Genomic DNA, 17,434 nt, shown 5'->3' with positions numbered 1-17,434 from the left:
TCTCTCTCTCTCTCTCTCTCTCTCTCAAAGTATTGCTTGCCAATATCATAAAGAAATGATGTTATAAATCTAATTTGTTTTTAAAGAAGCTGAAATCGGCTAAGAGTTTATATTTGAAAATGTAATGGAAAAAAGATCAGTGAAAGGCAAGCAAGGCAGTGTTACGTAGGAGAAAACTTTTCACAGTACAGCAACAAGGCGTGCTAGTAAGCGATAGGCATAGAGATGGGGCCAGGGCTAGAGAGATCTTCATGGTGAGGCTGTCAGTCAAAGAAAACTTCGGGAACAGCCTATGTGCTAGTGACGCAGATGTGTTCCTTTAATGTTGACAGGCTGCTACCCCATTTTTAAAAAGCTGACGAGAGAAAGGAACTGTGCCGACAGTTAATCACCAACAGCTTATGGTTCCCAGTTACTTGAGACTCAGAAAATAGTATACCATGTTGTCATTGAACAGTCCCTTGTTTTTATTTTGTTTTATTCTATTCCTTAAATGTTAGTAGGGGCTTTGTAGCACGTTTGCTTCTTTGTTATATTGGAATTAATGACAGTAAAGAAGCATTCGTGAGTTTGTCCTCTTATGTCTTTTGGTCACTTTTGAGTTGATTTGTTTTGTTTTGTGTAGACACAGAAGCCTCGAAAGTTTGACTGTGAACTTCCAGATATTTCATTAAAAGATCTACAGTTTCTGCAATCATTTTGTCCTTCAGAAGTTCAGCCATTCCTCAGGTAAATGTCATTAGTGTTTTTGACTTGGGTTATCCCCTTACAATGTTTTCCTTATTTTGGAGCTGTGGAAAGTAGCACCAGTAGTCTTAGGAGATGCCCGAATATAGAAATGCGTTATGATAGACTGGCTTTCCTGTGCTGCTTTAGGAGATTTCTAGGGAATATGCAAATGATCAGAAAACGAAGATAAAACAGAAGGAAATTAATGCCTTACATGCAATTAATTTCTTTTCTAGTAATTACTCGGACTTTTTGTATACTGTGGGGGATTTCTAATTCATCACTGTAATGATTATGCCTCAGGCCCCTGAAGCTGTTGCTGGGGTTGATTTGAAGAGGATGTTAATACTGTAGTTATTTTGGACACAGTTTGACATATTTGCGTGTAGGTATCCATCTTGTCATTGCAGAATCAGAACTCTAATTTAATTGCATTCTGTTTCAGGGTTCCCTTACTTTGTGATTTTGAACCTCTACACCAGCATGTACTCGCTCTACACAATTTGGTAAAAGCAGCACAAAGTTTGGATGAAATGTCACAGACCATTACAGATCTACTGAGTGAACAAAAGGCAAATTAAGTTCTTACAAGTGGTTGCTTCACTGGTATTACGTGTTTTTGTTGCTGTAGCTCTGTAAAGCCTGTCCCTCTCTCTTCCAGGCATCCGTGGGTCAGGTATCCCCGCAGTCGGCTTCCTCACCAAGGATAGAAAGTACAGCAGGAATTGCAACTACTACCTCACCGAGAACTCCTCCTCCGCTCGCCGTTCAGGATCCCTTGTGTCCTGCGGTGTGTCCCTTAGAAGAATTATCTCCAGATAGCATCGATGCACATACCTTTGATTTTGAAACTATCCCTCATCCAAACATAGAACAGACTATTCATCAAGTTTCGTTGGACTTAGATTCATTAGCAGAAAGTCCTGAATCGGATTTTATGTCTGCTGTGAATGAGTTTGTAATAGAAGAAAATTTGTCATCTCCTAATCCTATAAGTGATCCACAGAGTCCAGAAATGATGGTGGAATCGCTTTATTCATCAGTCATCAATGCAATAGACAGTAGACGGATGCAGGATACAACTGTATGTGGGAAAGAGGATTTAGGAGATCGTGCTTCTCTAAATGTCCAGTTGGAAAAGTGCCGACTTGTTGCCCAAGACTCGCATTTCAGTATACAAACCATCAAGAAAGACCTTTGCCACTTCAGAACATTTGTCCAGAAAGGACAGTGTGACTTCTCAAATTCTTTAAAATGTACAGCATTAGAAATAAGAAACGTTATTGAAAAGGTAAGATATTCTCTGGAAATGACACTAAACGAAAAACATCAAAAAGAACTGCAGTCTTTAAAAAGTGAGTACGAAGACAGACTTGCTGCACTCAGAAAGGAGAGCGAGGAAAACGAAAACAAAATTAAAAAGCTGAAAGGAGACTTGGCGTGCCTCGAGGAGGTTTTACAAAACAAAGATAACGAATTTGCTTTGGTTAAACACGAAAAAGAAGCCGTCATCTGCCTGCAAAATGAGAAGGATCAGAAGTTGCTGGAGATGGAAAGTCTCATGCGCACTCAGAGCTGCGAAATCGACGAGCTGAAACACTCGCGGGAGACCGTTCTGGAAGACCTGCAGAAGCTGCACGTGGAAAATGATGAGAAGATTCAGTTGTTGCGGACGGAGCTCCAGGGCTTAGAGCAGCGTCACCTCAAGGAGCTCGAGGACGCTCTGCACGCCAGGCACATGCAGGAGGTCGAGAAGGCCAAGACCGACCACGGGGCGTCTTTGGAGAAATTGAAGAAGGAGAATCAGCACAGAATCGACCAGATCCAGGAGTCTCATGCCGCCGCTATCCAGGAGAAAGAACAACAGCTCCAGGAATTAAAACTCAAAGTTTCCGATCTGTCGGACGTGAGATGTAAGTTAGAGGTTGAACTTGCGTTGAAGGAAGCAGAAACCGATGAAATAAAAATTTTGCTGGAAGAAAGCAGAGCCCAGCAGAAGGAGACCTTAAAATCTCTCCTTGAACAAGAGACGGAAAATTTGAGAACAGAGATAAGTAAACTCAACCAAAAGATTCAGGATAATAACGAAAGCTACCAGGTGGGCTTGGCAGAACTAAGAACTTTAATGGCCATTGAAAAAGATCAGTGCATTTCAGAGTTAATTAGTAGACACGAAGAAGAATCTGACCTGCTGAAAGCTGAATTAAACCAAGTAACATCCTTGCACCACCAAGCATTTGAAGTGGAAAAAAACCTGAAAGAAGAAATAGCTGAACTGCAGGGTAAACTGGATGCGGAATTGAGTGCTCTTGAAAAGCAAAAAGAGGAAAAACTCACCCAGCAGGAGGAGAAGTATGAAGCTATTATCCAGAAACTTGAGAAGGACAAAGAGAAATTTGTCATGAGCCAGGAACAAGACCGAGAACGGTTAATTCAGAAGCTTAATTGTGAAAAAGAAGAAGCTGTTCAGACTGCCCTAAAGGAGTTTAAATTGGAGAGAGAAGCTGTTGAGAAAGAGTTATTAGAAAAAGTTAAACATCTTGAGAATCAAATAGCAAAAAGGTAAGAATTACTTTAGGCTGTAATTATAGAATGAAAATATTGGCGAGTCAAATTTTAATTGTGTGTGTAATCACAGTACCTTGATTTACTTACATATCTTAGGTAAATATAGTAACAGGTATTTTTATAAAATAAAAACTTTTATAGTCAGTGTTTCTTAGAAACATTTAAAAAATAACACTACCTAAGTCCATTAGTGGCTTTGTAAAATGGATTAGTATCTTGATGAGGCCCCTGGGTGGATCAGTCAGTTAAGCATCCGGCTCTTGATTTCAGCTCAAGTCCTGATCTTACGATTTGTAGGGCTCCTTGCTCACAGTGTGGAGCCTGCTTGGGATTCTCGCTCGCTCACTCGCTCACTTCACTCTCTGTGCCCCTCCCCCGTGAGCACATGTGTGCGTGTGCACTCTCTCAAATTAAATAAACTTAAAAAAAAATAGAAAAAATAATAATAAAATGGATTAGCACTTGGACTTCCAGAGGATGATTTTTTTTTTTTTTTCAAATTTCAAGTGTTTTCAAGGACAACTTCCTTTTTAATTCATTAAATTCCCTTTGGTTTATGTGAAGTTTTTTTTTTCTAATTTCTTCCAGTTGAAAATTACTGTTTTCCCTTCTTTTTAAATTGTGGATGTGTGGGGCACCTGGGTGGCTCAGTCGGTTAAGCATCCCAACTCTTGATTTCGGCTCAGGTTGTGATCTCACGGTTTGTGGGATCGAGCCCTGCATCAGGCTCTGCACTGGCAGTGCGGAACCTGCCTGGGATTCTCTCACCTCTCTCTTTGCCCCTTCCCCTGCTCGCTCGTGCTCTCTCGCTCTCTCTCAAAGTAAATAAATAAAGTAAATAAACCATTTTAAGAAGTTGCGTATGTATGAAAGATAACACCTTCCTCTGAGCAGCGCTTAGTAAAGGCTAAATTCTAAATTGGGGCTAGTTTCATTGTTATTTTCTTGATATTAAAGTTCATACTAAAGTTCAGTTATTCCCTCTGCGGTTCAAAAGATAATGTTTTTAAATTCCAGGTTTTATACAGTGGGGGTTGTTTTTTGGGGGCTTTGGGTTTTTTGCATTTTTAATATTGTTCCTGTCTGATGTTACTGCCTTTTGACCAGAGAAGTAGTCTTCAGTTATTTCTGCTCTTTAAATTCCACTGAGGGGTTTTATGGCCTAATAAAGAATTTCTGGAGCATTATCCACGAGCTCTATCACTAATTCTTCCAAGTGAATATATTTATAGGTTTGTATGCCTGGTATGTTTTAACCTGTTTCTTGCCTGATCACTTTTACAGTCTCTTGTGATTGACTTTCTGCTGTGTAATATGCATATATTGACCTACAGTTCAACTTCCCCTTCTGTTTTGAAAACAGAAACTCTTTACGTATTCTGGGGGGATTGGAGGGTTTAATCCAGGAATCAGGGCCTGCACGAACATTTACGGGGCTAGAGGAGCTAAGGTCAAGGGAATGGCTTCTAAAAACAAGGAAAGCTCTGGTGAAAGAAAACAGATGCTGAAATGCCCACCAAAGCTGATAGCTCTTCACGGCTCACTGGAAAGCTGCTGTGGCGACCCAGAATCTCTTCCAAGCCCCAGTGATGCAGCTCAGTCTGTAGCACAAAATGGGCCGCTCTCACTCACTTGACAGGAAGCTCCTGTGGAAATTATCTTGGGTACACCCACCTCTGGAGAGTAAGCCTGGACTGCCTTTCTCCTTTCCAGATCTTGTGCGTGTGCACTCTCTCTTAAAATAAATAAACTTCTTTAAAAAATAGGAAAAAATAATAATAAAATGGATTAGCATCTTGGATTTCCAGAGAAGGATTGTTTTGCAAATTTCAAGTGTTTTCAAGGACTTCTTCCTTTTTTAATTCATTGATTTCCTTCTTTTGGTTTATTTGAAGTTTTTTTCCTAACTTCTTTTCATTGGCAAACTTGCAGTTAGTTAGAAGGGGATTCTCGGAAATATAGCCTCTCTGCAGTACAGTGCGGATGAGATTCTAGAAGAGGAGGGAGAGCAGTGGCAGAATGATGACAGTCCAGCACTGTATACCTCCCATTTCCAACTCAGGGGAGCCTTCCTGTCTCTACCCATATTGATTCCAAATAGAGACACTTAAAATGTCAGGTTTCTGTTGGACGTGATTCAGCTTATGTCCCTCACATCACCTCCGATAGCCTCACCCTCTTCGACACGTGAGACTCATTCTGTCATTTTAGCCGTCCTGGAGCTCTTCATGTTTCTCTCTGCACAGACCTAATCTCTCTTTGATATTCTGTAGGTTAAATACTGAAATACAGGGTTAACTACACTTGTCACAACATTAATTACATAGTAAAATAATGAGAGAAGGGGAATAAAGATAAAAAAAATTGATCCAATATGTAGAGGTTTAATTATGGTAGTCTTTATTTCTCTAATTAGTCTTGCAACTCTAGTAGGTATTTGCAGCTTCCTTCTGTTCCGCACTCCATTTTCTACCTTAGACGTTACCTCCGCTGATTTCACTTCTTGGCCTGAAGAGACTGCCGTTAATGGTTCCTCCTGTAATGCGGTTCATGTAGGTGCTCATTTGTTTCTCAATGGACACAGCAGTGCCAAGAGACATCCTAGGAAAGCTTCTGACTTTCAGGCATCTTCCTCTGCCCTTACAGTGCAGGAGCAGCTGTTTCCCGTTGATAAGTTCAGTCGTATCAGTACATAATGCAGCTTCTTTCTTTGTGTGTTGATTCCGTGCTGCGATGAGCCCTAGGTGTCCATGTGGTGGTTGAAGCTTCCGGTTCACTGGGGCCCCGGTTCTGTCTCTTGGCAAAGGAATTCTTTTGCAGGGAACTAAACTGGCAGGGTCCAGAGTTGTAGGGAAGGGAAGCAAAATTTTTGCTCTTGGCTCATTGAGATACTAGTTATTCTAGTTTTCATCCCTGGTTGTCCAGCCTGTGTGTTCTAACTGTGGGAGGATTCGTTTCACAAAGTAGTCTGTGGTTCAGGGCGCGCACTGCATCCTTCAGCCTGGCCATTCAGAATGCCGCCCATCTGGTACCCTAACTGAGCTTTCGGTGCAGTGATCCACAGTTGTATCAACCCAGCTGTTTTAAGGGTTGGCCTGTGTGGTAAGATAAGTGACTTCCACGGGCTACAGGCCATGGCTACATATGTTTCGCTGTAAAATGAAATTCCTTGTTCAGAAGCAATTCTAGTAGAATATCATGGCAGTGAATAAGGCCTTTTGTCTGTTCCGGAATGGTGGGTATGTTCAGAAATACTGCGGGCATGGAAGGTAGTTCCATTCGGAGAGTAATAAACTGTCTTTGTGAAGACAGATTACTATCCTTTTTATGACGGAAACAGTCCCGTGGGATCAGCCTGCCACCAGGTAGCTGGCTGGTCTCCCAAATGAGCACTGCCATATCGGGGGCTCGCTGCTGGTTACTAGACGCACAGAAATCCATGTTACCGAGCCCATATGTAACCTCACTTCCCGCCTCTGTGGATAGTTGTCCGTGAACCTTTTGAATAGGACTGATTGATACTCACAGAATGCTCACCTTGCCCATCTGAGAATCAAGAGGTTCCTCACAGCGGGACAGAATATACTCAGAACCTAATCTCATACTTACATATCCTGCACATTTAAGAGTGTGATCCGTATTTCTTTTCCAGAAACCTTCCCACCAGCTTTCAATCTAGTTTCTCCCGAGTCCCTCACTATCCAGCCGAGCCTTTGACCAGTCTCCGTGAAGCAGCGTAAATCTGTACCCCTGACCATTTCTCCTCCCAGCTAACTTCGGGTACACTGTTTGACATGTTGCCGCTGGGAACTTTCCCTTCTCTACTCTTCTTCGGAGCCACTCCTCAGTGGGGCTCTGTACCTCAACTGGACCTTTGAATCGTGGCAGTGCATTTTGCAGAATCCTGGTGAAACCAGGCCTGCCAGTTTTTTTCGCTCCTGGTGAATGTCAGAGCGGTGAGGGGGAGAGAGGCAGTGTAGCGGGAGGAGGCACCTTGGGAACCGGAGCCTCTTACTTGTGCCGTATTTCGTTGGCTCTCACGCACGCCACACCTGTCTTCTGAAAGAAGACTGCTGTGTCTACCCAGCCTGTGGTTTCAAGTGTTCGCTTGACGACGGTCAGCTCAGGCCACCCAGTAGCTTGGGGGACCGTGGCCAGTCTGTCAATCTGTACAGCCCCAGCAGCAAGCCGCAGTCACTTTACGACAGGGAGCTGGTGGTGCGCTTCACAATTCTAAGGGTCTCAGCTGTGATTTCTCGTATCGGCCTCGCCAAAAGCTCTGTGCGGTGTTCATCTCTGCTACCGACACTTCAGGCGTCTTCTGGCAAACGTGGCCCGAGGGGCCGAGCGACTTGCTCGCCGCTCTGGGCCTTCTACCGACCAGGGAGCCTCACAGGTTCTCCCGTAAACGAGTCGGAGCGGCATACCCAGGTGCGTCTTGCCTGCAGGATTCCGAGATGCTCCCCTGGCAGCAGCTTGGCCCTTCACCTTAGAGGGGGCAGCTCACGTGATCAGACCACCGGGCGCTTAGAAATTTCACCGTGCCAACAAGCAGCTGAATTTTCATCTGTTGCTTTATCGCTCACCTTCTGGCACACGTGTGCCTTGCCCTGGTAGCTCAGGTGGTTGCCGCTTTTGCCTGCTTGGCCCAAGGTGCATAAATGCCATAACTGTATCGGATTGGTGTGATCTGTTTTTTTTCTTCTTTTTCCCCACCTCTCAGATTAGTGTGATATCTTGAGGAATCGCCAGAAGACCAATATCCCTGCCAGCGTGGTTTTAACAGAGGACTAGAGAATTGGTATAATCCAGAGACGATAAGACATTGGAAGCGTATTGCTGTTGCTGTAGGTGAAATTTGACGGACTCTTGGGGTCTATACTAGGGATTGACAGACTGGCCTGTGGGAATCCAGCTCACCACTTGTTTTTGTAAACGCAGCTGTATCGGAATACACAGATACCCGTTGCTTGACCTGTTTGTTGCCTGTGGTTGCTTTTGGCGTAGTTGAGTAGGTGTGACGGGTCATCCGGCGAAAATGTTCACCCGTCCCTTTAAAGGAGTTTGTCAGCCCCGGTGTCTACTTAGAGCTACGAAGGGGAAAGAAATCACTAAGTCAGTAGCTCCGTGTCAGGTAGTGGTAGCCTTGCTGATTTGCCACAGCAGAGAGGGCACGTGTGGAATAACTGTTTTCTTGGAGCCGCTGCCTGATCGAATTGACGAGAATCCATTGTTTTTGTGCGTTTTCTACAGGACACACACTTAAGTTGAATAAGAATGTGGTAGATATCTCCCTTATATCATGTGAAGCGAGAGGCGGTTTTAGGGATTTGACTTGGCTTTTCACCATGATACGTCTCCATTCCGTAAATAAGGGAACCAACAGGGTATCTCCAACAGTTGCTTTTGTGTCTGTTCCACTATAAATTGTGGATGTAAGGGACCCACTGGGTCCAAGCTCCATGTATCACCTGGCTGTCCATAATCTCCTGGTGGACTGCAGTGACATTCGAGCCCCTTCAGAGCCAGCATTCATTAGTCCCTCCAGAGTTGGTTAATTACTTACCCAGAGTACACAGTCAGCCTGAGAAGTGGGCACAGGTCCCTATGCTAAAGACTATAAAAGAGACCATAATATCAAACTTTGGCATTGTAGTTGGTGACTGACTCAGGTCTTGGGATTGGGTGAGGGGTAGTGATTCTCTGTATTTTAATTAGCTCTCTGAGCAGCAGATACTGAGTTGTAAAAAAACAAAACCAAACAAAACAGGCTTTTGAAGTTTTAATCCTTGATCATCCCATTCTGTCTTAGCCCTGCGAACAGCCAGCACCAGAGTGTTTCTGGGTCAGACCTTCTAATTGCCGCTCCAGCACTGCTGTCTATAACAGCCCCACATCGTGTGTCTGGTTAAGTGCCGCTGATCGGCCTCCACCCCTCCAGAGTCTTGTCATTCCCGTTAAGGTCATTGATTTTCAGCGATTTCGCCCCACTCTGCTCTCCTTGTCCTGCGGAGTACCACTACAGAGCCTTTTGAAGTCGAATTTCCCAAAGTTTTGGCGAAGGGTACATTCTCTGGACCCTCCCAGGGTACAAATAATAAATCTCTTCCACGGTGCCTGTCACCATCATTCTTTGGGTGTCCTCCTCAAGACGAAATTTGTTCTTTAAAAACCGTTTTCTAAGATGAAAATTAGTGAGAAGAGTGCCATTGTGTTTATACATTTGTAGATCTCCTTAATGTTTGGCTTAATGGAGTCTCCTGTTTCTGCGTCCAATCTGTTGCGGTGTCTTTTGATTAACGGGTGATAAAAATTCAGCCTTTCACTTACATGTAACTGGAAAAGAGGTATATTTCAAGAGCTTGTTCAGATGCTTGTGAATATTTCTTTGATACTAAATAAAAATCCAACAAATGATGATTTCTTAAACATTGGTTTCAGTATGGAATATTAAACTGTCAAGTGGATTTTTTTCCTACTGTTACTTGCTAATATCTGTTGAACGATCTGTCTTGCACTTGGAGTGGATGTTTTACTCATGCATGATTTTGGTCATTTGAAAACCACTGGTTCCCGGAGTTAAACGGATCTTGTAAATACTGACATATTTTATTGACAGAAAAATCAGATGTTAATATACCTACCAATTTTATGAAAAAGATCTTAGGTGCTAGGAAGCTCTCAAACTTATAGTGGCAGATACAAGTTTTCTAAGGTTTGGGGCACGGTGGGGGGGTTGTTAGTTTTACATTTTCTCTATGCCCACCCAACATGGGGCTTGAACTCATGACCCCAAGATTAAGAGTTAACATCTGACGGAGCCAGCCAAGTGCCCCAAATTTTCTAAAATTTTAATTTATTCTTAAAGAGTGACATTTTACCACTGGTAAATTCTGTCAGGTGTTCATTGAAGTAACACACTCATGTGGGTCATTTTTGAAAAAAAAAATGTCTGTTGGAAAACTCAAATTTAAATAACAAAGATTGTCATTTTTCAAATAGAAATCGTATAGGATGAAAAAAGCAGCCAAATTCACACAGCCAGAACAGTCATACAAGAACTGTTCCGTGAGACAGACACGCTTCTGGAAGCGGCAGAAGGGCTTTATATGTTCTCATTTTGTCACACCTGACACTAAAAAGTGCATACTCCGTGGTCAGATTTCGATAGTGACAATTTTTACCACATTACGGATGTTCCAAAATCAACCTGCCTTTTTCTTTATCGCTTCGACTGCCTTGATGGAAAGGAAACAGTGACTAAAAGTACAGTTTGGCACTATTGTCTTTAATTTATGCTAAGGGATCAGCGATCTTATCATGTACAGATGACAGCAAAGTATAAGAGACATGTCATTTTAGTATTATTATGAAAATAGCTGTGCTCTTACTGATCCCTTGAAAGTGTTCTAGTCACCTCAGGGTTCCGTGGATCACACTTTGAGAATCGTTGATAAAGGGACTGGTTGGCACCATTGTAACCCTTCGATAAGGTTTCTGTCCACGCTACTCACTTGGCAAGAGGCAAGTGAGACCATATAAATGACTGGGTGTGGCCGCGTTGCAGTAAAACTTGAGTTACACCAACGGGTAAAAGCTGCATCTGGCCTACCCGCCTTTGTGTGCCTGCCTGTAGTCTAGAATATCTCCTCTCCGCATCGCATTCTCTTGTAGTGTTGGCCATTAGGTCCAGGTGTCAGGCAGGCAGTGAAGTAAACTGTTAACATTGAATGTAGAGTCTCTGATTATTGTAGCTGTACAGATAATTGTGGCCTCGGTTATCCCTATGTTTGCCTTTCCCCTTCAGACTCCTGTCGGATGTATTCCCATACATGTTCCCTATATTGCTACCAAAATAAATGGAAACTTTGCAGTTGGACTTCCTCCTTGGTTAGATTTTCAACTCGCCTGGGATCTGGAGATTTGAAAGTAGAGATGGGTCTGGAAGTAATTAAATAGTAGGGGAGCCGGTTGAGAGGGGTCAGCTTGTTGAGATGGGACCCTGGGGCAAGGGGACACTAATCTTTAGATGAGGGAACAGAGGCTGCTGCTGCTGGCCAAAACACCTGGGTGGGATTCGGTGGGGACAGCTATGGCGTCTCTAAAACCTTTAGCCACCTGAGCCACTGAGCCAGACAGCTATAGGTGTCAGCTGTTAGGCCCTGGAATGCCCTATTCTCCCAGAGTTCGTGTCCCGCTGGCAGTGAGGTCACGACTGCCTGCAGATCAGAGCATCCAATTCCAGACTGCTGTCTTTATGCTCTTTTCCCCCAAGGATCATATTTGTGTCTGTTAGGATTGAGTCTAGAAAACAGAATCTCTTAAATACTCCAGGATTAAAGGGTTATATATTAAAATGAGAACTTCTGTGAATTTGGGGAGACCTAAGGGAGGGACGGGGTAAGGGAGTTGCTGCTGAAGACCTGGAAATCTGGATTCAAAGCCATCGGAAGCACCAAAAGTGGGTGGCTCGTCAGGAAATGGCTACAGGGTCACCTGGGTGGCTCAGCTGGCTAAGCATCTGACTGTTGATCTCAGCTCTGGGATCGAGCCCCACATCGGGCTCTGCACTGACAGCACAGAGACTGTTAGGTCCTCTCTTCCCCCCCCCCCCCACCCCACCCCTTCCCTTGCTTGCTCTTTCTCTCAAAAATATATAAACATTAAAAAAAAAAAAAAGGAAATGGCTACAGTTCCTTGGAGACTTCCACATCAGTTGCCTAGTGGGGCACCAGTGCAGGCATTTCACTTGGAAAACCCTTCGGAATCTTACGTAGCCCCCATATCTAGCCATAGCCACCTCTGGAGAGTGACAGACTCTTTCTCGTCTATCATTGGCAAACTTGAACTCAGAACTTAACTGGGAAGGAGTTTCTGGACGGTGCAGTTCTAGGCTTCTCTGTCACACAGAAGAAACATTTGAAAAAAAATAAGTAGGGGCACTTGGGCGACTCAGTCGGTTAAAGCCCCCGACCCTCAGTGTGGGCTCAGGTCATGATGTCACGGTTTGTGAGATTGATCCCGGCGTTGGGCTCCGTGCTGACAGCGCAGTGCCTGCTCAGGATTCTCCCTCTGCCTCTCCCCTACTCACACACTCTCTCGCTCTCTCTCTCTCTCTCCCCCCCCCCCGCCCCTCTCTCTGACCCCCCCAAAAATGAATAAACTTTTAAAACAAAAGAAAGGAAATCGGTGAGAAGAAATGATGCTGAGGCGATGACACAGCCCAGCACACCTCCTTGCTTTCCACCACTCGGTTGGTTGCACATGTGCCAGAGGCATCGTGGAGGGACGGTGGGAAGCAGCAGCAAGACACAAGGATATTGGTTGTGTCCATAATGTAACTCCCACAAGTCAGTAAGGAAAAGGCAAGCCGTTAGGCAAATGGGCAGAGGATATAAACAGCCATATCAGTGAAGAAGTACAAATGGCTAACATGCAAGTAGCTTTTCAGTCTACGTGGGATTAAGGAAATGCAAAATTAAAATAAGATGCATTCCTTCCTATGTAACTGGGAAAAATTAATAGTATACCTTATTTTTAAGGGGAAAGGGCTTTCTCATACACCTGTGTACACAGGAAGTGCAAAGAGTGTGTGTGTGTGTGGTGTTTGCATATGTTGGCATATGCATGTGTTGGCATATGTTTGCATATGTTTTTGTGCCAGGACCATAGTGTCTTGATGACTACAGCTTTGTGATCTAGCTTGAAATCCAGAATTGTGATGCCTCCAGTTTTATTTTTCTTTTTCAGGATTGCTTTGGCTATTTAGGGTCTTTTGTGGTTTCATACAAATTTTAGGATTGTTTGATCTAGCTCTGTGAAGAATGCTGGTGGTATTTTGATGGGGATTGCATGAAATGTATAGATTGCGTTGGGTAATACATTTTAACAATATTAATAAGTGTTCTGTAGTTTTCAGACTACACATCTTTAACCTCTTTAGTTTATTCCTAGGTATCTTACTGTTTTTGGTGCAGTTGTAAATGGGATTGATTCCTTGATTTCTTTTTCTACTGCTCTTTCTTTTTCTATTATTATTGGTGCATAGAAATGCAACAGATTATGCACATTGATTTTTGTATCCTGCAACTTCGCTGAGTTCATGTATTCTAGCAATTGTTTGGTGGAGCCTTTCAGGTTTTCTACGTAGAATATCACGCAGCTTCAAATAGTGGGAGTTTGACTTCCGCCTTGCTGATTTGTCTTCCCTTTATTTCTTTTTGAGGTCTGATTGCTGTGGCTAAGAATCCCATCCTGTGTTAAATAGTAATGGTGAGAGTGGGCATCCTTGTCTTGTTCCTGACCATAGGGGAAAAGCTCTCAGTTTTTCCCCACTGAGGATGGTATTAGCTGTGGGTCTTTGATATGTGGCCTTTATGATGTTGAGGTGTATTCCTTCTGTTCCTACTTTGTTGAGGTTTCTATCAAGAATGGATACTGTATTTTGTCCAATGCTCTTCATCTGTTGGCAGGATCATATGGCTCTTACCCTTTCTTCTATTAATGTGGTATATCACATTGAGTTGGGAATATTGAACCAGACCTGTGGCCCAGAAATGAATCCCACTTGATCATGGTGAATAATTCTTTTAATTTGCTGTTGAATTCAGTTTCTGCTATCTTGTTGAGAATTTTTGCATCCAGGTTCATCACGAATATTGGCCTGTAATTCTGCTTGTTAGTGGGGTTTTTGTCTGGTTTTGAAATCAAGGCAATGCTGGCTTCATAGAATGAGTTTGGAAGCTTTTTTGGAAGAGTTTGAGAATAAGTATTAACTCTTCTTTAAATGTCTGGTAGAATTCCTCTGGGAAGCCATCTGGCCTAGGACTCTTGTTTGTTGGGAGACTTTTGATGACTGATTCAATTTCTTCGCTGGTTATGGGTCTGTTCAAATTTTCTGTTTCTTCCTGTTTGAGTTTTGGAAATGTGTGAGTGCTTAGGAATGTGTCCATTTCTTCCAGGTTGTCCAGTTTGTTGGCATATAATTTTCCATAGTATTCTCTTATAATTGTTGGTATTTCTGTGGTGTTTGTGATCTCTCCTCTTTCACTTGTGATTTTATCTGTTTGGGTCATTCTCTTTTTTGGTAGGTCTTGCTAAGATTTCATCAGAGAACCAGGTCTTAGTTTTGTTGATCTGTTCTACTGGGTTTTTTTGTTTGTTCCTGTAGCCTTTATTTCTACTCTAATCTTTATTTCCCTTCTGCTGGCTTTAGGCTTTGTTTGCTATTCCTTTTCTAGCTCCTTTGGTTAATTTGTATACTTAGGACCTTTCCTGCTTCATGAGCTAGGCCTGAATTGCAATACACTTTCACCTTATGACTGCTTTAGCTGTATCCAAAGGGTTTGGACTGTTGTGTTTTCATATTCGTTTGCTTCTATGTCTTTTTTATTTCTTCTTTAATTTCCTGGTTAACCCATTCATTCTTTAGTAGGATGTTCTTTAACCTCCATGTATTTGAGGGCTTTCCAAACTTTGTCTTGTGGTTGACCTCAAGTTTCATCATGTTATGGTCTGAAAACATGTATGGTATGATCTCAATTTTTTGTACCTGTCACGGGCTGATTTGTGACCCAGTATGTGATCTGTTCTGGAGAATGTTCCGTGTGCACTCAAGAAGAATGTGTATTTTGCTGCTTTAGGATGAAATGTTCTGAGGGGCACATGGGTGGCTCTGTCAGTTAAGGGTCTAACTTCAGCTCAGGTCATGATCTCGTGGTTCGTGAGTTCAAGCCCCGCCTCAGGCCCCATGCTGGCAGTGCGGAGCCTGCTTGGGATTCTCTCTCCCTCTGTCTCTCTTCCCCTCTCCCACTTGCATGTGTTCTCTCTCTCTCTCTCAAAATAAATAAATAAACTTTAAAAAAAAAAGGATGAAATGTTCTGAATATATCTGTTAAGTCCATCCAGCCCAGTGTGTCATTCAAAGCCATTGTTTCTTTCTTGACATTCTACCTAAATGATCTGTCAGTTGCTGTAAGTGGATTGTTAATGTCCCCTACTATTGTTGTATTATTACCATTGACTTTATGTTTGTTATTAATTGATTTATGTATTTGGGTGCTTTCAAGTTGGGAGCATAAATATTTACAGTTGTTAGATCTTCCTGGTGGACAGACCCCTTAATTATGATATAATGCCCTTCTTCATCGCTTGTTGCTGGCTCTGTTTTAAAATATAGTGTGTTTGGGGCTCCTGGGTGGCTCAGTCGGTTGAGCGTCCGACTTTGGCTCAGGTCATGATCTCACAGTCTGTGAGTTCGAGCCCCGCATCGAGCTCTGTGCTGACAGCTCAGAACCTGGAGCCTGCTTTGGATTCTGTGTCTCCCTCTCTCTCTGCCCCTCCCCGGCTCATGCTCTGTCTCTCTCTCTGTCAAAAATAAATAAACATTAAAATATAGTGTGTTTGATAGGAGTATGGCTACTCAGACTTTCTTTTGACAACTGTTAGCATGATAGATGGTCTCCACCCCCTCACTTTGAATCTGCAGATATCTTTAGGTCTAAAATGAGTCTCTTGTCGGCAGCATGTAGATGGATCTTGGGGTTTTTTTTAATCCATTCTGATACCCTGTGTCTTTTGATTGGAGCATTTAGTCCATTTGCATTCAGAGTGATTATTGAAAGCTGTGAATTTAGTGCCATTGTGTTACCTGTAGAGTTGATATTTCTGGTGATGTTCTCTGGTCCTGTCTAGTCCTTGTTACTTTTGATCTTTTTGTTTTGTTCTATTTTTTTCTCCTCTCAAGGAGTCCCCCTTAAAATTTCTTGCAGGGCTGGTTTAGTGGTCATGTACTCCTTCAGTTTTTGTCTGGGAAATTCTTTAACTCTCCCTCTATTCTGAATGACAGCCTTGCTGGCTAAAGAATTCTTGGCTGCATGTTTTCTGCATTCAGCACGTTGACAATTTCCTGACGCTCCCTTCTGACCTGCCAAGTTTCACTGGACAGGTCTGCTGCTAACCTCATGTATCTACCCTTGTAAGTTAAGGGCCTTTTGTTCAGAAATCTTTCTTTATTTTTGTATCTTGCACATTTCACTACAATATGTCATGGTGATGACCTGTGTTTGTTGATTTTGAGGGGAGTTCTCTGTGCCTCTTCGACTTGAGTGCCTATTTCCTTCCCCATGTTAGGGAATTTTCAGCTAAAACTTTGTTCAGATAAACCTTCTGCCCCTTTTTCCCGCTCTTCTTCTGGGACTCCTATGATACAGATAATCTTTGTTTTATGGAGTCACTCAGTTCTCTAAAGGCTCCCCATGATCCAGTAGTTTTTTTTTTCTTCATTATTTCCCATGATTTTATCTTCTGTGTTACCTATTCTTTCCTCTGCTTCTTCAGTCGTCATTGTGACTATCCAGTCAGTTTTGTATCTCAGTGATAGCATTTTTTTATTTCAGCCTGACTAGTTGTTAGGTCTTTGATCTCTGCAGCAAGGTTTTCTCGGGTGTCTTCTATACTTTCTTCAAGCCCAGCTGGTAGTCTTATGACTGCTATTTTAAATTCTTGTTCAGATATATCGCTTATATCTGTTTTGAGCACGTCTCTGGTTTTGATTTCTTCTTGACCTTTCTTTTAGGGAGAATTCCTCCATCTTGTCATTTGGGCTGCGTGTCTGTCTTTTGTGTGTTTCGAAAGCTTGTCATGTTTTCTGCACCTGAGAGTAATGCCGTATTAAAAAGGGGGAATACACTGCCCCCAGCCTGGCACTTCAGGAAGAGTTTCTGGCGTATACCGTGTGCACTCTGCTGTTGAGTTTTGGCTGCTCATTCCCACTGGTCAGTCCTGTGCAGAGCTCCTCCTTGCTTGTCCTGGGGCGGGTTTGGACTTTTAAATAGTATGCTTTGATTTGTTTGTTAAAATAAGCCTGGAAAAAAAAAATGAAAAAAAAGTAACCCAACAAACAAAAAACTATGAGCCTGATTCCAAAAGAACAAAAGAAGAAACAAAACAAAACAAAACCCAGTAGGCCTGGTCCTGTTTCCCCCAGAACTGCAGGTGTCGTTTCGAAGCACTGGATTTTCGGAACACTTTGTGCCCGCGGAGTGCTCTCTGTGCTGGTCTTCTGCAGGAGAGGCCCTGTGCGCTGGCTCCGAGTCACCCCTGCCCAAGTAAACACGCGGCTGCCAGGCACAGGGGG

General features: G+C 43.0%; 1 protein-coding gene across 1 annotated transcript in view; it reads left to right on the top strand.

Annotated features, from left to right (window-relative positions):
• RB1CC1 (RB1 inducible coiled-coil 1) overlaps positions 1 to 17,434 on the top strand; it is a 91,472-nt gene that overhangs the window by 51,049 nt on the left and 22,989 nt on the right. Inside the window, exons 13-15 of the mRNA XM_019435236.2 lie at positions 626 to 729; positions 1,175 to 1,301; positions 1,391 to 3,291. Of these exons, the coding sequence (XP_019290781.2) occupies positions 626 to 729; positions 1,175 to 1,301; positions 1,391 to 3,291 (2,132 nt within the window). The remainder of the gene's footprint in view (positions 1 to 625; positions 730 to 1,174; positions 1,302 to 1,390; positions 3,292 to 17,434) is intronic.

Source organism: Panthera pardus, unplaced genomic scaffold, assembly GCF_024362965.1.
Source record: "Panthera pardus isolate Hobbes unplaced genomic scaffold, ASM2436296v1 HiC_scaffold_7, whole genome shotgun sequence".
Lineage (NCBI taxonomy): Eukaryota > Metazoa > Chordata > Mammalia > Carnivora > Felidae > Panthera > Panthera pardus.
Note: the sequence above shows the minus strand (reverse complement) of the source record. Positions and strands in the feature narration are given on the sequence as shown.